General features: G+C 36.1%; 1 protein-coding gene across 2 annotated transcripts in view; it reads right to left on the bottom strand.

The window, feature by feature from the left end:
• Positions 1–331: 331 nt before the first annotated feature.
• Positions 332–10,383, bottom strand: part of LOC128025863 (AT-rich interactive domain-containing protein 4B) — a 58,432-nt gene continuing 48,380 nt past the window's right edge. Inside the window, exons 19-25 of one of the 2 annotated variants that reach the window (XR_008186275.1) lie at positions 10,006–10,210; positions 8,024–9,154; positions 6,848–6,958; positions 5,083–5,277; positions 4,270–4,416; positions 2,265–2,856; positions 332–1,056 (exon numbers count right to left, since the gene is read on the bottom strand). Coding sequence is in view for 1 of the 2 variants with exons in the window: in XM_052612433.1 (XP_052468393.1) it covers positions 2,720–2,856; positions 4,270–4,416; positions 5,083–5,277; positions 6,848–6,958; positions 8,024–9,154; positions 10,006–10,210 (1,926 nt within the window). In the remaining variant the exon portion in view is untranslated. Of the gene's footprint in view, positions 1,057–2,017; positions 2,857–4,269; positions 4,417–5,082; positions 5,278–6,847; positions 6,959–8,023; positions 9,155–10,005; positions 10,211–10,383 lie in introns of those variants that run through there. The other variant, XM_052612433.1, reaches the window with a different exon arrangement.

The following is a 10,383-nucleotide window of genomic DNA, read 5'->3' as shown; positions in this document are numbered from 1 at the left end:
AAGTATTTATATTTTAAAAACATAGCTTCTTTTTTTCTTTACTTTTTATTCATGAAAGTATCCTAAAAAAGTGTCACATGTTCTGAAAAAATATTAAGCAGCAGAACTGTTTCCATCTTTGATAATGAATCATCATATTAGAATGATTTCTAAAGGATCATGTGATAATGATCCTAAAAATTAAGTTTTGCATCACAGAAATAAATGATCATTTAAAGTATAATACATTTTTTAAAAATTATTTTAAATTGTATTAATATTTCACAATATTAATTTTTTTTCTGTGTTTTTGATCAAATAAATGCAGGCTTGATGAAAGAAACTTCTTTCAAAAACATTAAAAATAGTAATGTTTCCAAACTTTTGGTCTGTACTGTATATAGGAGTTTTTTTTTTTTTAATTGTGAGAGCGAAAAAAAAAAGAGACAATAGCATTTATTTTTATCTTGTGGTGGAAACAAGCTTCCACAGGTAGATTTGTAAAAACATGGTCATGTTTTGTTTGTAGATATTGACAGTTCTGGTCACCATCAAATGTTGTTGTAGGGAAAACAAACATCTGCTTTCGTGTTTGACAGGAAAATATGATCAAATGGTTTTGGAACAACATAAATGCATGTTCATTTTTAGGTGAACTATTGCTTTAACCCACAGTCCACCCGTCACCCGTGGCATCCTACACTTACGGCATTGGAAAAAAGAGGAGGGAAATGGAAATAAGGAAGATATAAACACACAAAGCTAACGTACAGAACAGACCGGCATCTGTCATTGCACTTCAGGAATACTGCCACATTAACCATTAAAACCCCACAGGGTCTGGATAGATTTCAGTAGTAAAATACACTTAGAATCCTGGCTGCCAGAAAAAGTCTTCAATTCTCAAATTGTCAACAATCATAATACATTTCACCTCCAGAGATACTGAACGCAAACGCTCTCCATCTCAATAGCCCTTATCCCGACTCGCTCTCACCTCCGTCGATGAGACAAACTCATGAACAAACGCAGAGGATCGAACGCCGAAGATGACAGACTGATCTTTCATAAGGCTTTCTGAAATCATAGAAAACTGGGGTTTAACATTCACATTAACATGTCCAGGTCAGATTTAACCCTAAAACTAAAACTATCTTGCATAACGAAAGCTATCAGACTTTTTTTTTCCAATAGTGAAATTAATTTAAATGTATAATATACGGTTCTCATAACTCTCAATGATGATTCTCATTACTGTAATACGATTTGTTTATTATATATTTAATAAATGAAACATTTCACAATGAAACCTATTTTTTGGGCCACTGAGATTTTCATTTAGAAATTATTTATACATAATTATCAAAGGCGATTCTTGTTACTGTAACAGTGTTTCTGAAAACTGCATATTTAATAAATGATATATAAAAATGCCAATGTATAGGAACTGCACAATGAAACTCGTTTCAAAAGGCCATTAAGGTTGATTTTCTTTGTGAAATTATTTACATACAATTCTAATTCTTCAAAATGTTTTTGTAAAATTACTCTTATGCAATTTAACAAGTATATATGAAATATTTCATAATTTAAAAAAAAATAAATTTATTTTTAAGATCATTAAGATTTTTTTTTGTTTGTTTCATTGTGAAAGTTATAATTATTTATTAAACGTATAATTATTATAGACAGTGATTTTCATGACTTTAATAAGTATTTTTAAAAATCATATATTTAACAAGTTATATATACAAATTTTACAATAAAAAAAAACAATGAAATCTGTCAAATCATCTCCATTCTCAGTGATGATCATAAATCACATTAATGTAATAGTATATATATATATATATATATATATATATATATATATATATACATATATACATGTGTGTGTGTGTGAAGTACATTCACTGTGAAATTATTTGCATATAATCATCTATTCAATTAATAATTCTCATTCTCATGAGAATACAGTAATTTAAAAAAAATCAATAAATTACAATTATATTTGTAAAAAAAAAAAAAAAAAAAAAAAAAAAAAAAATCACAATTAAAAAATACAGTAATTACTTTAAAAATTACTATAAAATCAATTATTGTTATGGCTTTGTTTTCTTTGAAAAAAAAAATAATTTTTTTAATTAATTAATTTTAGTGTGAAATATGACCTGGACAGACTCTTAATTCCTATAATGATTAAAAAGAAAACCAGACATTCTCTTTTAATGGTATTTTGGGCTTTGAGTTATGAAACACACATCTACCCCTCGATCACAGATTACCCAGCATTCCTCACGAGTGCCCGAAGCGTAAGGCTGACCCTCAGTGAATCCCACGTCTCTAAACTCCCGCGCCTCTGACCTGGGACTGACTCTACACCGGTGGACCTGAAGGTGAATTACAGGGTTCAGACACTGCAGATGAACTCTTATTCAAACACAGGATCAAATATTCATAACACTCAAAAAAAAAAAAAAAAAAAAAGAAGGGGTTGGTTTGGTTTTGGTCTTTGTCCTGTTGTCAAACCCGACCCACCAGAAAAAAAGTGCACTTGAGTGCAATTAGTTTGCGAAGGAAACAGTTGTCGATATAAAATAGTGCTTGTTGCTGTCTGGTGGCTGTGGTTTCGTCAGGTCAGCGCCCCGTGGCTGTGTCTGTCAGTGTCTGTGGGGCAGGCCGAGGCGGGCCGGTGCTGGTTAAGTGCTCTGTGCTGATCTCCGCCGGCGTCCTGCTGCTGTCACCTGCACTCCACCGACAGCCCCGAGGTCTGAGACGCGCTGGACACCGTGGGCTCGGCTAGCGTTAGCATGACCGCCGCCGTCAGAGAGCTGGAGGACGGTGAGGATGAGGACGAGCACGAGGCTGCCGCCGCACCTGCGGGACACAAGAGGATTCTGGGTGAGCTGTTCTCCAGGAACGTAATCATCAGTCGTTAGGAAATGTGTTTAAAGTTCAAACTAGTCTCATACCTGCAGACTACAGAGCAGCGTGATTTTAGTATCTCTGAGACACTTTTATATATATATAATAATATAAATATATAAATATTATAATATATAAATATATAAATAACTTTTTATGTTTCCCATTTCAGGATTTTTCCCCTTATTTTTTAGTTTTTGGAAATTTTAGTTTTTTTTTTTTTACATTATTTAATATTTTAACTCTTTCCCCACCAGCATTTTTTTAAAAAGTTGCCAGCCACTGCCAGCGATTTTGATGATTTTTGATACAATTTATTGGACTCCAGTATATTTTGCTGTATGTATATCTGAATATGCAATACAACAAAACAAAAAAAGATCAAAGCCTCTACTTTTCAAAAAAAAATAAAAAATAAAAATTTAATAACACTTGAATATAGGTAGGTTTAATAACAAATCTATAATTTTGAGCAAAAAGGTGAGAAAATTAACATCTGGATAATATTCAGAACGATTATCAAAGCATAAATCGTGTGAATCAACACCTCCAGAGCTTTCACAGATATACACCACTTCCTGAATCAACATTTCACTCTTTATCATCATGCAGTTTTCATTTATATTGCTGATGAATCACATTATTTATCATGTGCATGTTAACACAGGAGATCACCGTTTCTCCGTTTTTTGTTCAGAAGATGTGTAAATAGAGCCCCCAAGTGTATAACAGTGAAAACATGAAAAGCTTTAAAAACTTATCAATGGCAGGGAAAGAGTTAAGTTTTTTCTATTTATAATATTTGTTGATTAAAAGTGCATTACTTTCCATACAAATACTTTATGTAACAAATAATGCACTATTGTAAAGTGTTATTTCCCTATAAAAGTGTTGTAATGTTTAAATAAGATGATTAAAAATAGTTTTCAGCATCTTAAAGAGTGAAATATAAAAACTAGATGACCATGGCAACTAACTAAAATAAGTTTAAGTAGTAAAATTACTAAAACTGAAATGGAAATAAATGATAATATATCAATTTTTTTTTACATTTCAAAAGCAAAAAAACAAAAACAAAGTAATAATAATTATATATATAAAAAAATGCAACTAACAAATAAGATGAAGTTGGAGTTCTGAAATTAACAATTCCAACAATGAAATGGAAATAAATGAAAGCTAAATAATAATAAATAATAATAATAAAAAAAAAAAACACCAAACCTGAAATAGAAATAAATGCAAGCTAAACAGAAATAATAATTAAAAAAGACACTCAAAATAAATAAATAGTTAATTCAAAACATGAATAAATCGTATATAATAGTAGATAAATAATACTATAATAAGTCTGCGCAGACTCACTCTCTCTCTCTTTCTTCTTCATGCGCTTGCGTCTCCTGTCGATGGAGGCCACCTCAGATTTGAGCAGGAGGTAGTGATTCCTGATGTCCTGCAGTTTCTCCTGAAGGAACGCTATCCGCTCGAGACTGCTCATCTTTTCCAGGTCCGCTGGAGAGACAGGAGAAAAACACAATCAATGCCAAACATTCAGTTCTTATTAAAAGGGTCATACGATGCAGTTTAAATTGTTCCTTTCTCTCTGGAGTGTTACAAGCTCTTCTGTGTTCAAAGGCTGTTTCTATAAAGTGAAACTTTACAAGGACACACAGTCTGTAAGTACGTTTTCATATTTAAAGGATTTGCCATTAATGATTCAAACGTGAGTTTTGAGCAGTGTAGAGTAGCGCTTGTTGTCACAAATGCAGACATTGTTAAACACAGTATAAATCATTATTATCAGTAATTGTGTCGCCACTGGATGCAATAAATGCGTCGTTTATAATGGGTTTTATTGGTTTTGTCTTGTTGTGCCGGGACACACAGCATCACAGTATAGTAAAGGGCATAACATTTCCGTCACACGCTTGAGGTATTCAACCAATCACAATGCACTGGAGAGCTGGCCAATCACAGCACACCTCGCTTTTCAGAAAGATGAGTTTTGTAAAATCGACACGTTTAAGAAAGGCAGGGCATAGAGGATAAACAATAATGGACAGTATGTAGAAAATAATAATAACCTAAACACATTGCATTACTTTAAATAACGTTCTTTTTTGCAGCATCACATGACCCCTTTAAAAAGATAAGCTGCTGAGAATCTGAGGCACTTACACATCTGGAAGCTCCACTTGGTCGGGCCGTGGGAATGATCCGGGTCAGCGTGTTTGTGGTACTTGTGTCCGGAGGGGGGCGTCCGGCCGGAGCACTTGTGCGGGAGGGCTGTCTTCAGCTCGCTGCTGCTCTTAGATGTGGGGGATTTGGCAGTGCTCTCGCTCATACACTGGTCCTCACTGTCACTGCTGTGGGCTGCAGCGCCACCCGGAGGAGAGGAGAGGCAAACACTGATCAACACCAGCACCAAACCTCTTCATGAGGAAACATGTCTGTAAGCTTACATGGTGCATTAAACATCTAACATTTGCCTTTATAATCACATCAATTCTATTAAATGATAAAAAACAATTATGCCCGAGTCTGATGTAAATAAGTCTTCAGTTTTAGTCTGTGTGAAAGCAAGGAACTGATGCTGGGTTTCCCAAACTGGTGTTTGTGCTAATAATAATTAATAATTAAAGTTGAGAAAAAAATAAATAAAATTAAAATGTTTACTTATAATTAATTTTACATTTTATGTTGAGCTTAATTAGTAATAACATTTTAAATAATATATTTAATAATAATTAAATAATAATAATTCACATTTTATAAATAAAACAATATATATATATATATATATATATATATATATATATATATATATATATATATATATTTTTTTTTTTAATTATTCAAATAATACATTAAAACTTTAGGTGCTATTTAAAATAAATATTTTAGGTCAAACTCAAAGGACTTCCTCCAGTTTTCAGAAACCAGACTTTCTACTAATGCAGTAAAGTTGAAAAACTGCAGATTATATTATTATTGTATTTTTTATTTTAATAGAGCACTGTAATAATAATAACAACAATACCAACAATAATAAATAATTGCTACTACTACTGAATAAAAGGTACAAACTAGAAAGTGTTAATTATTATTAAAATTATTACTTATTATTAATATTATCTTAATATTATTAAAATAGTAAATATTATAGTAGAATTCCACTGCATAAATAGGAACTATTTAGAAAAAAAATACATTACAACTGTAAAATTTGGTTTCTCTCAACATTACACTATCAAACTTTTATTTTGACAACAAAAACAACAACAAAAACACAGGGAGGCCTTTAACCTTCTCGGTTGAGGAGCACTTCATTATAACTATGGTAAAATGGTTCGAGCATGCCCTCTCAAATCATGCAACCCTAATTAAAAATAATCTAACCATAAAACAGTGTGAGAGAGAAGTGTGCGGAGTTCACATTCATGTTCAGATACAATGTGAACACAAAGACAACTAGACTCTTACTCCACAAAGTTTATTTCTGGGTCAACTGAACGTGGTTTGAGAGGACTTAAGTGTTAGAAAAAACCTTGAACAATATCTGTTTTTACTGGCAGAATGTGAGCAAACTGTAATTTAATTTGGAGACGAAAGCCATCACTTAAAAGTGAGTTATTGAAGTAACTGAACTCCTCCAGCTTTTCATCACAGCTGATTTACAGGATGATGCTACACTGCTGTAAAACACACCCTCGAAACGCTAAAGAAAAGGATGTGCAGAGACACTTGAACACGCTCGCATCCATGCAGGAATAAAAGACTGGCAATCTGGAAGGACTACAGAAAGACTGAATTACACACGAGCTGTTTTATGTGGAAATAAAACTCTTGGGTAATCACGCTAAAGCTTATCAACACTGTTGACTTCTCTGAAAACATTAAAAGCGCTACACGAGCTCTTTGAGCAGATGCTGATTTCTGTTACCTGGTTTGCGGTTCTTCTTGGGATGTAAGCTCAGGTTTTTATGACTGCGCTTGTGTTTCTTTGATGCTCCGCCGCCTTGAGACTCTTTGTGCCGCTTCTGACTGGATGAGGCTATAAGACAGACGAGAACTCAATTATTATTTTTAGAATAGAAATTATTATTATTATTTAGGCTTGCTTGTTATAGCGCCACCTTGCGACTGGTTTTCACTAAAATTGGTGTATGCATTTGTTTTACCATGATGTACAAATTTATCAAATTTTGTAATGTTAGGCCATTCAGATTCTATGTTATTAAATGCTGAAAATTCATTGGCTGCTGGCAGCCCTGTTTTATAATGTAGCCTAGTCATAACAGAGGATGAGTTAGGACGTCCAATAAAGAAGAGGCACACCAATTTTCAACTTCATGGATCATACGGTTGTGGAATTATAGCAAAAAAATTTGTTGTTGTAGCGCCACCTATTGGCGAAAATTGTTACAAATTGGTGTGCATCCTCAGAATGTCCTGTTGTCTAAGTGTGTCTAGTTTTGTTAAGCTTGGACACTGTGTTCAGCAGCTATGTAAAAATGGGCATCAAGTGGCCAATTAATCAACTAATATCTTCGCTACATTTTGACAAATTAAAATGATTTTTGTCTCGAGTGTCTGTGCTTGATGCATGCTAAAGGTCTGAAAAAGCCAAAAGTCTTTTAGATTGAGTTTACTTAAAAACAGTGATTGTATCCCTCGTCGCTGGGAAATATAATGTAGCGATTCAGTATTTAAACTGAATTTAATAAAAGTCATGGGGCAGCATTGATTATTTTCTCCTGGATGTGTGAGCTGCGCGATTTCCGATATGTGTGTGTGTCAGTAAGAAGCTCATTAATACAGAACGATAATTAAAGGCTCTAATGCACACCAGTATATGTGTGTATTGTAAGAGCGAGACGACGAATGATGACGTTTGATGGCATAGTAGTGGTGTCCCAATCCTTAGGGGAATATTTTCTCCCCTACACCTTGACACTCTGTTTTAGGGGAAGGGGAAGGGGTATAAAATAGAATTGGGATTGGGCCTTATACTGTGTTATGAAAGTAAAGGACACATGCAACGTTGCCTCAGAATTGGACAGAAACAAAACAATCTCTGAAGCGTCAGGAATGTGCATTTAATTTAGACGATACGCACCTTTGGCTTTCTGCTCGCTCTCCTGCTGGCTGCTGTTGCTGAGCGTCAGGCTACAGTTGCTGTTACTGTTGCACGACAGGTTTCCATCGAAGGCCTTTGAAGGGGAACCTGCCCCAACTTCCCGAGGAATCTCCTGGATTTCTCCACCCAGGCTCTCCACCTCCACCGTGCTGCTGTCGGACTCGCCGTGCCCCCCCGCCTGCTCCTCCATCAGAGCTCCAGCCGGTGAAGAGACGGGTGGAGGACTGGCAGGTGGAGCGGCGTGTGGCAATGGCACCCGGATCTCGACGGGTCCTTCGTCCACGGTGGGCGACTCCGGTGAAGTCGGAGGCGTGTTGAGGACCGAGTTGGTGCCACTGCTGGGATGCTCCTGCAGCTTGTCCTCGCCGATCTCCTCGTCCCGGGAGGGTTCGACGCAGGGCTCGTCCGGAGCCGTTACGGCGGGTGGAGGTGAGTTAGCCGCCTCGGTATCCGAGTCTGAAAACAGCTCCTTTAGAGTTTTCTTGGGCCACTGGACTTGGATGCTGGACCACACATCCTTCTGGCCTTTAGTACGACAGCCAGGTGACCTTTCTTCGATCGCTGTGGATATTTTGGCTCTTTTCTCTGGGATCTCCCAGAATCCCGAACGACTGCTTTTATTCTTCTCCTTCACTCCATTATATTTCTTTGAAGGGGAGCCCTTGGTTTTGGGATTTCCTCTTGGTTCTTCCTTGGTTTGTTGTTCTGTTGGAGGATCTGCTTCGTCTTCAGAGCTGCTACACGACTGAGCGCCTCTATCCTCCACCAGACCTCGTTCTTCTAACTTTTTGGGCGAACTACTTGGCAACCAATCGCCTCTGCTGCTGCTTCTAGTTTTGCCTTTCGCTGGGCTTTTCAAAGCACGCTCTGGACCTTCTGCTTTTTTTCTTCTGCCACCAGAACCTTCGACCTCCTCCTCAAATTGTCCTTTTCTCTTGATTGTTTCTGGAGCGTCCTGGATGCTCAGCTCCTCGTCCACGACCGCAGGGGCTTTGAAGGCTTCAGACGGGCCCTCGCTCTCCCAGTGCTGTGGCGTATGCGGGCGCTCTTCGTCGTGATCTGCATCAGCATCTTCTTCTTGCTCACTGTCGTCTGTGGAGCTCTCAGAGCCTGTGGGAAACAGAAGGATGGGCTTCAAACACAAGCTCTGCTGCAGTGTAACAGGTTTCCCCATTGGTGGTGATGTCACGGTACCAATATTTCAGTATTCGGTACAAATACCAGTGCAAATCCACGGTTCTCGGTACCAAAGCAAAACACTTTCATTAATCCAAAATGTGCACACATTTAATTTGAAAGGGCTTTGGAATTTTAAAGCCAAGAATATCAACTAAGTTAGCTAAAAAAAGAAAAATTACGAAATAATGTAAGAAAATCCTAAATACTGATTATCGAGAAGAACTAACCGTTTTTAGAAAAGTTTAGATGGTGTTTTTTTTCCTCTTCATCTCATCTCTGTAGGATGCATTTAAAGTAGCGTTAACAGGTGCTGCTTTATTTACAGTAGTAACCAAGTAAATGCTGTATTATTGCTGTTCCATAAGCGCCACCTGCTGTCAGAGAGTGAATCTGCATCTCATTCAGCCAAGTTTGTTTTGTTCTATGTATTAAACTGTGCTACTGCTTGTAATCTGTTCATTTGCTTTTATTTACTAAATGTTGTCTTGTCTTTAATAATGTTTGAACTTTATATTTGTTATGCTAGTAGTTTTCAGTATTAGAATTGAGAATTATAAGATTTAATTGGTTTCTAAAATTTGTGTCATATAAGCTTATATTTTAGAATAAATAATGATAACTGCAACTATTTTTTTTTTTTGTGGCAAGACCAATGAAAATATTGGCAGGGCACGTAAAAATATGAACCATACTCTTCAGGAAGTCAAAGTACCTGACGTACAGTGACTCGTCATTGAAAAACGGCACACTTCACCTTCCAGTAATGTAGAATATATTGATACCTGGGAGGCCATTGAGAATAGAAGTGATCTCGAAGGGCTTGACGGGCGACTGCTGGCTTCCTTTATCACCACACTCCTCCATCTTGGAGAAAACATCACTGCCAGAGTTCGGTTTGGGCAATCGATTCATGCGATTTTTGGATGAAAGAAGATCGTCTCCGTCTGTCAGTCGCTCTATTCGGTATCTTTCTCGTTCTGCTTTATTCTGTTATTAAACAAAAACTTTAAATTAATGCTGCGGCCCCTCTAAATATGAATATGCATGAGGAATACACAACTGTTTATAAGTTTGGAATCAGTAAGATTTTTGTTTTCACTTTAAAAAAGCAAGGATACATTAAAATTATGAAAATATAAATAAATGCTCTTTTTTAACTT

The sequence above is a fragment of the Carassius gibelio genome, chromosome A13 (genome assembly GCF_023724105.1).
Source record: "Carassius gibelio isolate Cgi1373 ecotype wild population from Czech Republic chromosome A13, carGib1.2-hapl.c, whole genome shotgun sequence".
NCBI lineage: Eukaryota > Metazoa > Chordata > Actinopteri > Cypriniformes > Cyprinidae > Carassius > Carassius gibelio.
This window is presented reverse-complemented; position numbering and strand designations above follow the sequence as displayed.